Source organism: Oncorhynchus gorbuscha, linkage group LG08 (assembly GCF_021184085.1).
Source record: "Oncorhynchus gorbuscha isolate QuinsamMale2020 ecotype Even-year linkage group LG08, OgorEven_v1.0, whole genome shotgun sequence".
In the NCBI taxonomy this organism is placed as follows: domain Eukaryota; kingdom Metazoa; phylum Chordata; class Actinopteri; order Salmoniformes; family Salmonidae; genus Oncorhynchus; species Oncorhynchus gorbuscha.
Window position 1 is genome coordinate 33490884 of NC_060180.1, and position 18085 is coordinate 33508968.

At 43.3% G+C, this 18085-nt stretch overlaps 1 protein-coding gene, 1 long non-coding RNA gene and 1 other non-coding gene across 4 annotated transcripts; 1 reads left to right on the top strand and 2 right to left on the bottom strand.

The window, feature by feature from the left end:
• The first annotated feature begins 232 nt into the window (after positions 1–232).
• Positions 233–4466, top strand: LOC124041511. 2 transcript variants are annotated; one of them, XR_006839957.1, is made up of 5 exons: positions 233–398; positions 1516–1653; positions 1948–2778; positions 2873–2954; positions 3362–4466. It is a non-coding gene; the product is annotated as an uncharacterized LOC124041511 (long non-coding RNA). The 2 variants fall into 2 exon arrangements; XR_006839956.1 differs by having other exon boundaries at positions 234–398; positions 1519–1653; positions 2873–2947.
• Positions 4467–5146: 680 nt separating this feature from the next.
• Positions 5147–5937, bottom strand: LOC124041510 (MORN repeat-containing protein 2-like). The gene has a single exon (XM_046359186.1). The coding sequence runs from the start codon at positions 5805–5807 to the stop codon at positions 5370–5372; it is 438 nt and encodes a 145-aa protein (XP_046215142.1). The 5' UTR covers positions 5808–5937; the 3' UTR covers positions 5147–5369.
• A 4626-nt stretch (positions 5938–10563) lies between these two features.
• Positions 10564–10636, bottom strand: trnav-cac. Its single transcript has one exon. It is a non-coding gene; the product is annotated as a tRNA-Val (tRNA).
• Between the last annotated feature and the right edge of the window lie 7449 nt (positions 10637–18085).

Genomic DNA, 18085 nt, shown 5'->3' on the forward strand with positions numbered 1-18085 from the left:
TACTCATCATTATAAAATTATTTGTTGATTGGTTTAAAATCCGTCAGAAGCTGCTATCAATTCATGGTGGCTCTGAATAAGTCTTGACAGAGACAGAGCTTGTTTTGCCAAGGAAAGTGAACAGGACTGAGGGAAAGTAAAATGGAAAATACATGGAAAGGAACATGGAAGAACCTCAAAGAACATTGCATTTTCAAGATCATGTAACATCAAACATAACATCAAAATATATCTTATGTTCCTGACCATACAGAAAACCACATGATATCAACTTACATTTTATGCGAAACCATGTGAAAACATGTAGATGGCGGTGTTGCACTGTTGTAGCAGGAGAAACAGCATGTTCTGACCAAGCGCTCACCATTCTGCAGAATAAGGATCAGAACTTTACAGAGGTAAGTAAACTGTGTCTGTTCTTTTACTATTACAGGTATGTAACAGAACTTCAAACGTTCAAATATATAATAACATGCTATTTAACAACTTTGTCCAGATATCACGTTAGGAAAGGTTTTGTTTTGGCTTTGTGTCGAACTGAGTGAGAGAAGAAGGTGATTTACATTGAGTGAGAATATATGTTAGCTTGATGCTAGCTGAGGTACAAAAAAACGATTTACGAGTCACAGAGACTATGTTTACTGAGTTGCTTACTTGAACTGGATTTTGTCTAGGATATTTTTTTATCAAGAATCCATTTGTTATGGATTTCTGAGTTGGTTTTACATGTTATTGGTTGTTTTGTGTGAAATTGTGCTCACAAGCTGGTAAACTGGGGCGGCAGGGTAGGGTGTTTAGAGCATTGCACTAGTAACTGGAAGGTTGCAAGTTCAAATCCCCGAGTCGACAAGGTACAAATCTGTCGTTCTGCCCCGGAACAGGCAGTTAACCCACTGTTCCGAAGCCTTCATTGAAAATAAGAATTTGTTCTTAACTGACTTGCCTAGTTAAATAAAGGTAAAATAAATAAAAAAGACTGTCCAAGCACGCTCAGTCTGGTGGACTTTTAGTGCATACAGTGAGAGAGACGATTTTCTGGAGGTGCCACTGTCTTAAAAAGCTGGATGTAATTGTTGTCACTTTTCTATAGAGGTAGCGGTATATCGAAAAACATTCAGTTATTTATGGTTTCATATATAGGTGTTTCTATTGTATGAATGTGAAATACATTGCGGTTTTCATGTGAAACCATACACTAAGACAGGGTTATTTGTGGAACATTTTTGAATTCTGCTGTAGGTAAAGTGCATTTATGTTGTGTAATTTAAAGTGTGCACTTGTTTGATGTGAATATTTTCAAAGTACTAACAAGAAAATAGACAATTGAACAAGAGAAAAAAAAACATTCTTCAGAATAAAGAAAGCGGTAGAACTTTGCAGACTTAAACTTGTGTCCGTTCTTTTTATGATTGCAGGCCACCTCAGCTACACATGTACTCTGTCTGCACACGCATCCACGCATGCACATACACACGGACAAACACACACTAATGTTCTCTCTCTTGTGATTGTCAGCAGTTCATTGTGGCCCTGTTGTTCGCCTCCTTCACCAAAGCTCTGTCAGGGACCTACATGAAGAGTGCCATCACTCACAGAGACACTTTGACCTGTCCAGCTCTCTCATCGGACTCATAGACGGCAGCTTTGAGATGGGTATCAACAATAACATTGAGTTGCTTGAGAATTCATGTACTAAAAACCAGATACAGACTGCAGTATGATCCATTTTTTTGTGGATCAATCAGAGTCTGCTCTCAATACTGTCCAGTGTTATTGTTGTTCCTATTAATTGATTGACTGGCATTTGTCCAACCCCTAACATTGTTTTATTTGATGCTATGTTGTTGCAGCCTAGTATCCAAACTGATATGCCATTTTTAGTGTAAAAAAATAACAGTGTTTATAATTTGCTCTTCCTGACTACTGCAGTGTTGTGGTTTCTTGCAGGTAACCTGCTGTTCCTGGCTGTGGTCACCATTTTGGGGGGAAGCTGCACCGGCCCAGGTTCATTGCTATGGGCTGTTTCCTCATGGCTGTAGGATCCTTCCTCACATGCCTGCCACACTTCTTCATGGGACGATATAAAACAACTGAAATACTGGTTAAACTTGCACTTGTAGAGATACTCCAATGCGGAGGATAGTTTCACTTTAGAAATAAAGAAATGTATCCAGTTTTCGATTAATCTCAGTTAGCTTATAACTAAAGTCTTGCGTAATTGGTCAGCTGCTTGGTTATGTTTTGGGGCCATACATGTTAAGAGAAGGGATTAAGAGATGCTATAACTGTGACGTGGTAAGGTTGGACCCAGGTGCAGAGACAAGACCAGAAGATGAAGCAGTGGTTCCAACCAGTATCGCCACCCCTCAAGGGCCCACTTAACTGCCAAAAGCTCCCAGTTGCCTACATCGTAGTTGCCTTCCGCTGGTGAGACCCGCTTGGAGAGAAAGGTGCATGGGTGCAGTTTCTTGTCCTCCTCGTTCCGCTGTGAAAGTACCGCACCAGCTCCGGTGTCCAAGGCGTCCACCTCTACCACAAAGGGGCGAGTAGGATCAGGATAAACAAGGATGGGTTTGGAGGTTAAGCGTCCCTTGATCTCTATGAATGCCCTGTCAGCCTCGGGATTCCTGCAAAAACCTGCTTGAGTGTGGTGGGACAGGCCCGTAAGTGTTCCGGAGGGGTTTTTGGAGAAGATCAGGATGTCGTCGAGGTGAACAAAGACGAACCGGTTCAACATATCCCTAAGAGAGTCATTGATCAATGCCTGAAAGACTGCCGGTGAGTTCGATATTCCAAAGGTCATGACTAAATACTCAGTGACCACTAGGGGTGTTAAATGACATTTTCCTCTCATCCCCCTGATTCTCTCCAGATTTTAAGCGTTGAGGAGGTCCAGTTTGGTGAAGAATTGGACTCCTAGGGCCAACTCAAAGGCGGCGGACATCGGGTAGGGGGTAACGATTCTTGATCCTAATCCTTTTCAGCCCTCTGTAATCGATGCAAGGACTGAAGTTTGGGTCAGAGACAGAGAGACAAGGGATGTGATTAGACATGCAGCCCAATTATGATATTTTTTCCACTAATTGGTCTTTTGACCAATCACATTAGATATTTTCATATCAGCTCTTTTTCAGAGCATATCTGATTGGTCAAAATACCAATTACTCAAAAAAAATTACTGAATTGGGCTGCCTGTCTCAACGAATCCATAGAAACCTGGGCCTCCCTCTTGTGGGAATATTCAGTATGGTTGTTACCGAGCCAGGATTCCTGGCTGTTTTGGCACTGTGCGTGTGTCAATGATAGTTCAGCAACAGTTATTTAAACATCATTATTACCAGCCATTTTCTCTTTTCCCCAGGTCCCCTGGTGTACGATGGCAGCCTGTTGGCAGAGTGTAACAGAGACTGCTCCTGCTTGGCTGGGGAGTGGGACCCTGTGTGTTCAGACAACGGCATCACCTACACATCTCCCTGCCTCGCAGGCTGCTCCAGCATTACAGGTTATGGCAAGAATACAGTACCAATACTATTAATGGACTGAGTGTACAACACATTCACAGTGATGATGGCCCATGTTGACTCCAATGGCTCCCACAGTTGTGTCAAGTTGGCTGTATGTCTTTTGAGTGGTGGACCATTCTTGATACACACGGGAAACTGTTGAGCGTAAACAACCCAGCAGCGTTGCAGTTCTTGACACAAACTGGTACCCCTGGCACCTACTACCATGCCCCGTTGAAAGGCACGTAAATATTTTGTATGCCTATTAACCCTCTGAATGGCACACACACACAATCCATGTCTCAATTGTCTCAAGCTTTACAATATATTTTTTTACCTTTCTCCTACTCTTTATCTACACTGATTTAAGTGGATTTAACTAGTGACATCCATAAGGGATTATAGCTTTAACCATGGATTCACCTGGTCAGCATATGTTATGGAAAGAGCCGGTGTTCTTAATGTTTTATACACTCAGTGTAACTCATGGCACTGACATGTACCACTGCATATACATTCAGAGAGTTTGGTATTTTTCCTGGAGGGCCACAACGTGTAGTAATCTTTGGCCAAACCAGGCACACTAGAGTCTATGGAGCGATATGATGTTGAATCTGAAATTCAGTTTCTGTTGGCACTAATATCACTCCATAACATTCTAGCTATATGTCTTGGTTAATGCCTGGTTTGAAAAAAATGAAAAAGACTGTAGCTCCTAAAGACATGATGGGCCACCACTTGGGTAGAAGCACTATATGGTCCTGTAGCCTACTTTGTCACATGTAAACAAGTTTAGGTTGCCAAATGTTAACAAAAATCCTATGCTTCCACTAGTCCCAGTCAAACTTATCTTGACCTTTATCAACCCTACTGCATATGCCCTTTAGCTTTCATTTCAATTTCATTTTATTGTACATTGTTTGGGACGGCACAAGACACTTTAAAAATAAAATGGTGTATATTTTTGGTCTAATGTTAAATTTTCTTCTCTATTGATCAATACTTTATGCTATGCGCACACAGTTGTCTGTTGTCGATCTGGAACCACTGACAGAGTAGGGGAGTATCTGTGGCCACATGATAAAACACTAGTCTGGCATCAGTAGTCTGAAAATAGGAGGAAACCAGTTGGACATGTACATCAACATATGGCAGTTGACATTAATATTGTCAAAAACTCATCCTTAGATGTCTCACACTTTTTGAATGAACTTGTGCCTTTGGCCAGGATCCAATTTTCCCATGGAGTTGGTGTGTAAAGGACCATATAGAATCATCTAAATATATAATAATAATATATGCCATTTAGCAGACGCTTTTATCCAAAGCGACTTACAGTCATGTGTGCATACATTCTACGTACATTCTTGTTGGCGTTCAAGAAACAGAACATTGATGGATTCCTCCACCGATCTAGATTTGTACGCTGTTTATGAAGAGTTAAAAGATTCCAAATAAACTGTAGTAGAAACAGTTTTAGCTTAACACTGTTGGTTAACTGAGGCTTACACAGCCACACACACACAGACAGACTGTGTTTCAGCACCTCCAAAGAGGACTCTTGGCTGTGTGACTCAAAGCAATGACTCATTCATTGCACGGTGCCATGAGGTGTGTGCACCACACTGTCATACGCTGTCTTTCCTACAAGTAAAAGAGACCAGGTGTCACTGCAGGAGTGTTATGGGAAGAACATGGACATTGTGTGTTTCATTTCATTTGGTGCCTTTAAAATTTCTTACTGGAGTCTAATTTTGTTCTTTTGAATATATATATATATTTTTTTTCCTTTTTAAATCTATATTCAATAAATGTTCATAAATGTAAGAGGAATTAAAGTTATGTTATCTCACATTATGTCATGGGTTACATGCTGAGTTTAAGTTTTAATCCAGGAGCTGCCTTGTTGTGGAAGCCTCCAATCCAAACAAGTCCCTGAGAGTCGATGAACTCCCCGTCACCCTCCAACCTGTTCTTGCTGAAGCTGCCGCAGTATTTGGTCCCGTCAGAGAAGCTGTATGTCCCTGTGCCATGATAAATGTTGTCTTTGAAGTCCCCTTCATACAGGGCCCCAGAGGGATGCTCCAGAGTCCCTCTGCCATTCACCTTGTCATCATGCCACTCTCCAGTGTAGGTGACACCACTGGCTGAGGTGTGTTTGCCCATACCACGCCTCACCACGACTCCCTCTGTGGACCCGCAGCACTCTCCTTCATATCTGTCACCATTTGGGAAAATGTAGGATACTTGCAAATTCCCTTCCTCTTCGCTTTCTGTGACCTTTCCTTTTTTCTTCTCTGACATTTTAGTAATGCTTCGTCAAATTGAATTTACTCAATATAGTTAGAGCTTTTAGCTAACTTTAGCTGGCTGTCAAGCTAGTCAATACATTTCGGATTTGTTGCTAGTTCAAACATGGCTATATCTTATTCAATTTTGTTGTGCTGGTCTAGCTGATGTTGTCGCGATGCATTTCCATCATCTGAATGAGGCTTATTCATGATTCAGTGGGATTATACCATAGTTGAATTTCATTTCATTTCCAATGATTTTAAGAAATTAATGGAAAGCCATGTACTGATTGTATTTGTATGTTATGAATCGCTACTTGAATATGTACAAAAACAGTTTGTTGATTTAGTGTGTCAGTTTTGTGGAGGTCCAAAATGTATGCCAAATCCAGACATTTGAGGAATGACACGCAGTATGACAAGAGCGATACCAAAAACATAGCTACTGCAGTCCGTTTACAACCAGAGTTTTGCTTAAACACAAATTTTAACACAGCATAAACCAATACTAATCAAATTAGAACTCAAAGCAGTGGTAGGTTTTATGGGGAAAACATTCAATCAAATCACATACACATGGTTAGCAGATGTGAATGCGAGTGTAGCGAAATGCAATTTCACAACAACTACCTTATACACACACAAGTGTAAAGGAATTAATAAGAATATGTACATATAAATATATGGATGAGCGATGGCCAAACGGCATAGGCAAGATGCAGTAGATGGTATAGAGTACAGTATAGGGGTGGCAGGGTAGCCTAGTGGTTATAGCATTGGACTAGTAACTGAAAGGTTGCAAGTTCAAATCCCCGACCTGACAAGGTACACTGTTCCTAGGCTGTCATTGTAAATAAGAATTTGTTCTTAACTGACTTGCCTAGTAAAATAAATAAAAAATATGTCACTTTCTGACCTTTATTTCCTTTGTTTTGTATTTATTTAGTATGGTCAGGGCATGAGTTGGGGTGGGCAGTCTGTTTGTTTTTCTATGATTTGGGGATTTGTATGTTTCGGCCTAGTATGGTTCTCAATCAGAGGCAGGTGTCATTAGTTGTCTCTGATTGAGAATCATACTTAGGTAGCCTGGGTTGCACTGTTTGTTGGTGGGTGATTGTCTATGTTAGTTGCTTATGTCAGCACAGTTCTCATTTATAGCTTCACGGTCTTTATTGTTCTTTGTGTTCAGTGTTCAGTACTTTCTTTAATTAAATATTCATCATGAACACATACCACGCCGCATTTTGGTCCTCCGATCCTTCTCGCCTCTCTTCAGATGAAGAGGACGACGACCGTGACAATATACATATGAGATGAGTAATGTAGGGTATGTAAACATTATATAAAGTGGCATTGTTTAAAGTGACTAGTGGTGCATTTATCACATCCCATTTTTAATTATTAAAGTGGCTAAGAGATTGAGTAAGTATGTTGGCAGCAGCCACTCAATGTTAGTTATGGCTGGTTAACAGTCTGATGGCCTTGAGACAGAAGCTGTTTTTCAGTCTCTTGGTCCCAGCTTTGATGCACCTATACTAACCTCGCCTTCTGGATGATAGCAGGGTGAACAGGCAGTGGCTCGGGTGGTTGTTGTCCTTGATGGTATTTTTTGCCTGTGACATCAGGTGGTGTAAATGTCCTGGAGGGCAGGTAGTTTTCCCCCGGTGATGTGTTGTGCAGTTGCTGTACCAGGCGGTGATACAGCCTGACAGGATGCTCTTGATTGTGCATCTGTAAAATCTTGTGACCTTTTTTGGTGACAAGCCAAATTTCTTCAGCCTCCTGAGGTTGAAGAGGCGCTGTTGTTCCTCCTTCACCATGCGGTCTGTGTGGGTGGACCATTTCCTTCCTGTTTGGCCCTGTCCGGGGGTATCATCGGATGGGGCCACAGTGTCTCCTGACCCCTCCTGTCTCAGCCTCCAGTATTTATGCTGCAGTAGTTTGTGTCAGGGGACTAGGGTCAGTTTGTTATATCTCGAGTACTTCTCCTGTCTTATCCAGTGTCCTGTGTGAATGTAAGTATGCTCTCTCTAATTCTCTCTTTCTTTCTCTCTCTCAGAGGACCTGAGCCCTAGGACCATGCCTCAGGACTACCTGGCATGATGACTCCTTGCTGTCCCCAGTCCACCTGGCTGTGCTGCTGCTCCAGTTTCAACTGTTCTGCCTGCGGCTATGGAATCCCGACCTGTTCACCAGACGTGCTACCTGTCCCAGAGCGATTATTTGACCATGCTGGTCATTTATGAACATTTGAACATCTTGGCCATGTTCTATTATAATCTCCACCTGGCACAGCCAGAAGATGACTGGCCACCCTTCATAGCCTGGTTCCTCTCTGTTTCTTCCTAGCTTTTGGCCTTTCTATAGAGTTTTTCCTAGCCAACGTGCTTCAACACCTGCAATGCAGGGGTTTTAGGCTGGGTTTCTGTACAGCACTTTGAGATATCAGCTGATGTACAAAGGACTATATAAATACATTTGATTTGATTTCAATTTGTCAGTGATGTGTATGCCGAGGAACTTAAAACTTTCCACTTCTCCACTACTGTCCTGTTGATGTGGATAGGGGGGATGCTCCCTCCCTGCTGTTTCCTGAAGTCCACCATCATCTCCTTTGTTTTGTTGAGCGTGAGGTTATTTTTCCTGACACCACACTCCCGAGGGTGTAGCATAAGAACAGCTTCATTGGCACAATGGACAATAACCTTGCACAATGTTCTAATCTAACATTCTAATCTATATCTGCTTAATTTGTAAATTACGTCAGTGTTGGATCCCCTGGCTATCCATAAAAGGAAAAAAACAAGAATATGGTGCCTTCTGGTTTGCTCATTAATATAAGAAATTGGAAATGATTTATAGGTTTATAAGTATATTTTATCCAATTACATTTTTGATACTTAAGTATATTTAAAACCAAATACTTTTAGACTATTACTCTAGTATTTTACTGGGTGACTTTAACTTGAGTAAAAGTAAAGATACCTTAATACTGCACTGGTTCTGTATATAAGCCATTTCGCAATAACTTTTACCCAAAGCGACTTAGATACGATCATGCTTGCTTCGTCCCGCAAAGTATTGTTCCTAGAGAACCTGAATATGCCGCTGTTAAGTGGAAACGTTATTTTCGTTTGTGTTGGTTGATCAAGGACGCAAGACGACGTACGGAAGCTTCTGCAACGAGTCGTCTGTATAAACAACAGCTCGTTGTGGGACAAAGCAATGGCCAGGCACGTATACATTTTACGTATGGGTGCTTCCTGGAATCGAACCCATAATTCTTGCGTTGTGTTAGAGTCACGTCAATTCGAATCTGGTATCAGGATAAATATGACAATGAGTCACCGATTGTATACTATGTATTTTTTATTAGCTATTCAATAAGTGGTAAATGCAATTTTCTTATATGGGCTCTCTGTCCCACCTCGCAGTGCAAACAGAGAACTGACTTGTTCTTGACAAAGCTTTATAAATATACTCTGACAGAAAAAGTTCCTGCTTCCGAGCTGGCCTGTTAGAGTAGAGACTGGGCGTGGTTTAGACTCACCCAGCCTATCGTTGATTGTTGTCGTACGAGCTGGTACCAGCCCCCGGGCGCTCCAGTTGATAGATGTAAATGTTGCTGTGTGGAGTATCTATGTGCTCATTCCCTAGATACCGTTATCATATATCTGGTTTCTGTTATTGTTAAGTTTGAGTTCTAACAAAAACAGTCTGTGGTTTGCTACACTACGTTCTGTATGTGTCCGTTTTTATGTTATTCTGTATTTTTCCATCATGAGAAAGGCCCATGGCCCTAAAACTGTTAACAATGTTTCAAGTCAGCTATGTTGCATAACACCTACATACATTCACACAAGCCAACAGCAGATACTATTCAATCACCCCCTATATCCAAGAAGTGAAAACCTCTTAGGGATATGGAGACGCTAGCGTCTCTTGTGGCCAATAGCCTGGGGAAATGCATAGCGCCAAATTCAAATAGTACTCGATAAAACTCAAACTTTCATTAAATCACACATGTAGGGTACTCAATTAAAGCTACACTCGATGTGAATCCAGTCAACATGTCAGATTTTAAAAATGCTTTTTGGCGAAAGCATGAGAAGCTATTATCTGATAGCATGCACCCCCCCCGAACCACCTGAACGAGATGTAAACAAAAGAATTAGCGTAGCCGGCGCTACACAAAACGCTGAAATAAAATATAAAACATGCATTACCTTTGACGAGCTTCTTTGTTGGCACTCCAATATGTCCCATAAACATCACAATTGGTCATTTTTATGTCATTTATGAAAAATATTTCTCTATTACAAATACGATAACTTTGGCATGTGTCAATTTCCTCTGTTTCTGCGCAGTTTTAAACCAGGGAGCTTTAGCATTTTAAGTTACAGTGCAAACCACGACACTACAGAAACTGGTGCTTGAATTGTCATCAATTAGTCAAACAAATTTGACAGATATTCATTGCATGTAGTCAAATATGTCATTTATGAAAGATATTTCTCTATTACAAATATGATAACTTTTGCATGTGTCAATTACCGTTGTTTATGCCCAGTTTCGAACCAGGGACCTTCAGCATTTTAACTGAACGTGCAAACCACAACACTACAGAAACTGCTGCTTGAATTGTCATCAATTAGTAAAACAAATTTGACAGATATTCATTGCATAAAGTCAAATTTCCAAAGTAAGGCATTTATGAAAAATAATTCTCTTTTACAAATACATTAATTATTCCATGAATAAAGGATCACTGTTTCCGCCCGGTTTCGAACCGGGGACCTTTCACGTGTGAAGCGAATGTGATAAACACTATACTACAGAAACTGCTTCTTGAAAAATCAGCGAGGACTAAACCAAATTTTACAGATATTCATTGCATAAAGTCAAATTTCCAAAATAAGGCATTTATGAAAAATATTTCTCTATTACAAATATGATAGAGAGTAATAGGATACGGCATGTGTCAAAAATGATTGATTGCTGACCTTATGACCTGCTGACGTGTACTGAATATGTGCCCCCGCCCCGCCCCCCCCTGTTCGTGTGGTCATGTGTTAAGAGGGTGTGTGTTATTTTGTGGCCCATGCCCCCCCTCCACCCCCCAGTTTTATCTCCCTTATGGTTGTTATCTATGAAGCAGGAATGTCTGGGGCTATAGATAACGCTGGGGCCTCAGCATTATAAATGTCCAGAACAAGCCATTTTTTAAGACCTGAATATTAAACATCTAAAATATGTCTACAAGGGGAATTCCCGGAGTGCTCTGTAGCTCATGTCACGAACCCAACGCCAAAAGCTTGGAGGATATTTTGGTAGAGGCTCCCGAATGTTTTAACGGATGTCTGTGTACAAGCGAGGGCCATATTTCGTACATATTCAACCCGGAGGAATCTACGGTTAAGATATTCACAGACAGCGTGTCCCAACCCTTTTATCGTGCAGAACCCGAGCCTTTTTCTCCAGCGCTAAGGATGCGAGAATGGCTTAAAATAAGGCTAGCTTTGTGTCAAATGGAACGTGCCCTGAGTGCTTCAAGGCTGCCAGGATATGCGTTGGAAGAACAAGTCTGTGGACGCCAGGATCTAATGGCCATGGGGTATACCCCGGACTACCCCCTACGTCATGATGACGCGTGCATGTTTAAATTATGTGCCCCCGCCCCGTCCCCCCTGTTCATGTGGTCATGTGTTAGAGGGTGTTTGAACTTTTGGGGCCCATGCCCCCCCCACCCCCCCAGTTTTATCTCCCTTATGGTTGTTATCTATGAAGCAGGAATGTCCTGGGTTATGGATCTGGGGCATAGGCATTATAAATGTCCAGAACAAGCCATCTTTAAGACCTGAAAATGTGTGTGTGTGTGTGTGTGTGTGTGTGTGTGTGTGTGTGTGTGTGTGTGTGTGTGTGTGTGTGTGTGTGTGTGTGTGTGTGTGTGTGTGTGTGTGTGTGTGTGTGTGTGTGTGTGTGTGTGTGTGTGTGTGTGTTAGAAACAAGGTCCCTTGGAATTGTGTCCATTTCAGGCTTTAAACAACAATTAAATAGCCATCTAAATAATGTTTCTCAGCCTAGTTTCCTATTTAGTTCTCTTTATATGTACAGGCACAGAGCTTCCAGATGGCTCCAGCCTAAGGATTTTCAGGGCATGTACACACGGGGAGATTAGAACCCCAAAGAAAAGATCCTAAAGGTACTTTCAGATTCAGGTTTATCATGACAGCTGCTTTATGAAAGGCCTTTACTTATGGCTAAACAGCTTCTACACAGTTTATTAATTAATGCTGTGGGGTGAAATTAGGTGTTTCTAGGAGGTCTTAAACAGATCTACAGTGAAACTGTCATGTATTGTATTGTCATGTCTTGTCCCTGTGCTTTCTCTTCTCTTCGTTTCCCCCTGCTGGTCGTATTAGGTTTCTTTCTCGCTCTTTATCCCTCTCTCTCTCTATCGTTCCGTTTATGGAAAACAATATTCCCACTATGTGGATTATAAACATGAACATACATAGAGAGCCAACACATCAATATATAACAGGGATGAGTGGGGATTCATAGTACAACAGGATGCTTCGGTAACCTGCAATACGTGTTAAATATGTTTATATGTACCATTGTAGGAAAGACTATAAATTGCTTCTGAGAATCTACGTCTAACAGTCGCTTCCCAATCACCTATGTCCAGTAGCCTTCAGAAATATCTATTAGGCGGGATTCACTTATTCACATCTCTTTTTTAATCTGTCCTGGCAGCTAAATATTCGGGGCTGTGGGTTTGCGCTAAAGCTGTGGTAACATAGTGTTAAAGTATATGCTCCACTTTCTGTTCCTAACTATCGAAAGTCCGGAATGAGTTTCGGGAGATATACAAGGTGTTGCATACAGGATATTTGGTTTAGAGAACACAGGCTGTGAATTCAAACAACAGGAGGGGATGTCGTTACATTCTGTCTGCAAACGGGGTGTGTGGGGGCCGCAGATTAGAGATATCTATGTTTAACCCCCGCTGTTCGGCTGATATCTCGACATGCCTTATGCATAATAGTGCACACCTTGGTTTCAAACGATTCTCTACAGATAAGAGTTCTGGGACCCCCTGGTTGAACACACACCCACACCCTTTGTTTTTGAAACAAACACACACACACACTCCTGCTGCACCGTCACACGCACACTCACGCACGCACCCGGATTTTCTGCCTTTTTTTCTTCGTGACAGACCGGGTTGATGGCTGGAAAGGACATTTTCCCTTCGTTAAAGGGTGAGATATTGTTTTAAAACCATTGATTTAAGACCAAAATATATAGTACTAACTTTTTAAAGACATGTTCGAATTAATTACCAAATTGTACTACTATTTAAACATGCATCATTAGTGTTTTTATGTAAAAACATTGGAGACCTACAGTTGTACATTATTAAAAACGTTATAACATACCATTGTAGGAAAGACTATAAATTGCTTCTGAGAATCTACGTCTAACAGTCGCTTCCCAACCCCCTATTGTAATGATCTTCGTCTGCTGTTAGAAGAGAGGCAGACCGAAATGCAGCGTGTAGGTTACTCATGACCTTTAATAAAGATAAAGCGGTACATGAAATAATTGAAAATACAAAACAACAAACGAGTGAAACTAATACAGCCTATCTGGTGACTAACACAAAGACAGGTACAATCACCCACGAAATACAACGCGCACTCAAGCTACCTAAATACGGTTCCCAATCCGAGACAACTAGAATCAGCTGACTCCCATTAGGAATCGCCTCAGGCAGCCAAGCCTAACTAGACACACCCCTAATAATACACACTCCCAATTAATACAAACCCAATACGAAATACAACATATAAACCCATGTCACACCCTGGCTTACCCAAACAACTAACAAAACACAAGATACAATGACCAAGGCGTAACAGAACCCCCCCCCTAAGGTGCGGACTCCGGGACGCACCTCAAGAGCATAGGGAGGGTCCGGGTGGGCGTCTGTCCATGGTGGCGGTTCTGGCTCGGGACGTGGACCCCACTCCATTAATGTCCTAGTTCCTCCCCTTCGCGTCCTAGGATAATCCACCTTCTCCGCCGACCATGGCCTAATAGTCCTCACCCTAATCCCCACATAACTGAGGGGCAGCTCGGGACCGAGGGGCAGCTCGGGACCGAGGGGCAGCTCGGGACCGAGGGGCAGCTCAGGACAGAGGGGCAGCTCGGGACAGAGGGGCAACTCAGGACAGAGGGGCAACTCAGGACAGAGGGGCAACTCAGGACAGAGGGGCAACTCAGGATAGAGAGGCAACTCAGGATAGAGGGGCAACTCAGGACAGCGGGGCAGCCCGGGTCAGAGGGGCAGCCCGGGACAGAGGGGAAGCCCGGTACAGAAGGGGAAGCTCGGTACTGAAAGGGAGCCCAGTACAGAGAGGGAGCCTAGTACTGAGAGGAAGCTCAGTACTGAGAGGAAGCTCAGGCAGGTAGTAGGCTCCGGTAAATCCTGGCTGGCTGGTGGACCTGGATGATTAAGGTTGTCTGGCCGATCTAGAAGATCTTGGCAGACTGGCACTTCTGGCGGATCCTGGCAGACTGGCACTTCTGGTGGATCCTGGCAGACTGGTGACGCTGGGCCGACAGGAGACTCCGGCAGCAGAGGAGAGGAGAAAGGCTCTGGCTGAGCTGAACAGGCGGGAGACTCCAACAGTGCAGGAGAGGAGAAAAGCTCTGGCTGCGCTGAACAGGCGAGGCGCACTGGACGCGCTGGGCCGACTGGTAGCACTGGTGGCGCTGGACAGACAGGAGACTCCGGCAGCGCCGGAGAGGAGAAAGGCTCTGGCTCTGCTAAACAGGCTGGAGACTCCGATAGCACAGGAGGGGAGAAAAGCACTGGCTGTGCTGAACAGGCGATGCGCACTGGACGCGCTGGGCCGACTGGTAGCACTGGTGGCGCTGGACAGACAGGAGACTACGGCAGCGCCGGAGAGGAGAAAGGCTCTGGCTCTGCTAAACAGGCTGGAGACTCCGGCAGCGCCGGAGAGGAGAAAAGCACTGGCTGCGCTGAACAGGCGAGGCGCACTGGGGGCCTGGTGCGTGGTGCTGGAACTGGTGGTACTGGCGTGAGGACACGCACAGGAAGCCTGGTGCGGGGAGCTGCTACCGGAGGACTGGTGTGTAGAGGTGGCTCTGGATAGACCAGACCGTGCAGGCGCACTGGAGCTCTTGAGCACCGAGCCTGCCCAAGCTTACCTGGCTCGATGCCCACTCTAGCCCGGCCAATAGGAAGGGCTGGTATGAGTCGCAGCTGGCTCTGCACCTGCACTGGAAACACCGTGCGCTTCATAGCATAACACGGTGCCTGCCCGGTCTCTCTAGCCCAACGGTGAGCACAGGGAGTATGTGCAGGTTTCCTACCTGGCATAACTATTCTCCCTTCTAGCTCCCCCCCAATAATTTTTTGGGGCTGTTTTTCCGGTTTCCAACCGCGTCGTCGTGCTGCCTCCTCATACATACGCCTCTCCGCTTTAGCTGCCTCTATTTCCTCCTTGGGACGGCGATATTCTCCCGGCTGCTCCCAGGGTCCTTGACCGTCTAATTCCTCCTCCCATGTCCAAATCTCCAAATGATGCATTCTCTCCCATTGCAACTGCTCTTCACGATTAACAGGGAGAGTAGGCTCAGGTCTGTTTCCTGACTCAGCCACTCTCTCTCTGCGCTTTCCCCTGTTACCTTCAGTTTTCGCTCTGTATAGCAATGCTTTCCTTCTCGATTCCATAGTGTATAGCCCTCTTCGCATTGCTGCAGGGAATCCCAGGCGGGCTCCTGCACTCGCCCTGGGTCGGCTGCCCACCTGTCGATTTCTTCCCACGTCGTATAATCCTTGCTTCTGTTGTCCATAACGTCCACCTTCAGATCCTGCCAGTTCACACGCTGCTCGGTCTGTGAATCGTGGTGGGTGATTCTGTAATGATCTTCGTCTGCTGTTAGAAGAGAGGCAGACCGAAATGCAGCGTGTAGGTTACTCATGACCTTTAATAAAGATAAAGCAGTACATGAAATAATTGAAAATACAAAACAACAAACGAGTGAAACTAATACAGCCTATCTGGTGACTAACACAAAGACAGGTACAATCACCCACGAAATACAACGCGCACTCAAGCTACCTAAATACGGTTCCCAATCCGAGACAACTAGAATCAGCTGACTCCCATTAGGAATCGCCTCAGGCAGCCAAGCCTAACTAGACACACCCCTAATAATACACACTCCCAATTAATACAAACCTCAATACGAAATACAACATATAAACCCATGTCACACCCTGGCCTACCCAAACAACTAACAAAACACAAGATACAATGACCAAGGCGTGACACCTATGTCCAGTAGCCTTCAGAAATATCTATTAGGAGGGATTCACTTATTCACATCTCTTTTTTTAATCTGTCCTGGCAGCTAAATATTCGGGGCTGTGGGTTTGCGCTAAAGCTGTGGTAACTGTATTAAAGTATATGCTCCACGTTCTGTCCCTAACTAGGGGGGTTTTATAATGGTTACATGTTCATTACACACCTCTGCATTCTATATTATTAAGTAGGCTGTTGGTCTTTTGAGGTCCGTTATGTCAATTTGCCTTTATACATCTCATTGACCTACTGTCAACTCCCTCAGTTGTAAACATCTACAATAATCATTAGACGTACGCGTCAGAGTTATCATACCCCTTGTCGGGGTTTGTACAGAGTTGGTTAAATCCGCTCTTTTGCTCCCCACTTACATGGCTAATAATCTCCAAGCTGCTCTAAGCGGTGTTGTTTGAGTGAATATTGTTTTACATAAAGTTAATAAACCCCCTAACCCGATATATGAAATTACCTCTGCCCCTATCTATAAAGCGTGAGATACATTTTTAAAACCAGTGATTTAATTCAAAAGATTTAGTACCTACATTTTAACACATTCCAAAATGTTTACTATTTCTTACAGATAAAGGGTCCTGTTAGCCCCGACCTGTAACTGACAGTTAGACTTACAGGTTATGTTGTTGTCTTTTGTTTGAATTGTTTATGTGTCCGCTGTGCGGGGGAAATGATAATACAAGCGGAACTATGTAGCTAATACTGTTGTAACGGGGATCCTTATTGTAGCAACACACTTTTGGAGGGAAGGCAATCCTGCGCTGCGTTAACTAAGTTTTCATGTCATCGGGTGTAGTTCATAAAGGTTGAAGAGTGTATGTTAGGATGAAGTGTGAATTCATGCCAGGAATAATAAGTGTGAAGTTTGATTTCCTCCCTTCTGTAATAAGCAGCCAATGAGGTATTTTTTCCTTTATTCATGTGTTTAATCTGAACCCGTTATAACACCGGTTAAACTGTTATGTATGTAAGCACTTCAGAGTTATACCAAGCTAATAAGTCACTCGTAAGATAAGGTTGTAAGAGTGTGCTTAACTGTATTTTTCATTTACTTTATAGTTCTCACGGAAGGGGATAATTCTCACTGAAACTACAGAATAAAGCCGCCCAGTTAAAATCAAGGAACGGTTGTGCTCGTGGTTACTGAAGGGAGCTACAAGACCCTTATCCGTTTCGAATTCACCAACTCAAAGACGCTTGCCCTCTCCATCATAACTCCGTAAGTTTTCCCTCCCTGTGTAGATCAAACGTCCTGCCTGTAAATCCTGGGTATGCCCACTGTTATGTTCTGTTAATTACTGATGTCCCCTTTAAGGATGAAGCGCCCTTGGTCATGCGCAGTATTGTTCTATGTTATTCTGGCACTAACCTCTTTGAGTAAATGTGAAGCTCCAGTTCAATTGCTTGTATTCAGAGTCTTTCTTATTACATAAATAAGTACTAAGTGTTAAGACACTACAATGGCGACGAGGATGATTACCTGCAGTGTGCATCACGAATACAGATGGAGTTCGTAGGAAGAGAGGAAGATTTTGACTCTTTAGCACAACAGCTAGCAAGCAGTGAGGACGAGTGGAGAGCTGACGAGAACGAGGCGGCAGATCAAAGACCCGTGGAGCCGGAGGTAAAGAGAATGGCTAGCATCGGGAAAATAGATGTGTTTGATGACACGCAAGAAAACTGGGCAACTTACATTGAACGACTGGAACAGTACTTCATTGCAAACGACATTGCTGATAACAAGAGAGTGCCAGCGTTGAGTTTAATTGGCCCAAAAACATACAGTTTGCTAAGAGATCTGACTGCCCCTCTGAAGCCCTCAAATAAAACATTCACAGAGATTGTGGAGATATTGCAAAATCACCTATCACCTAAA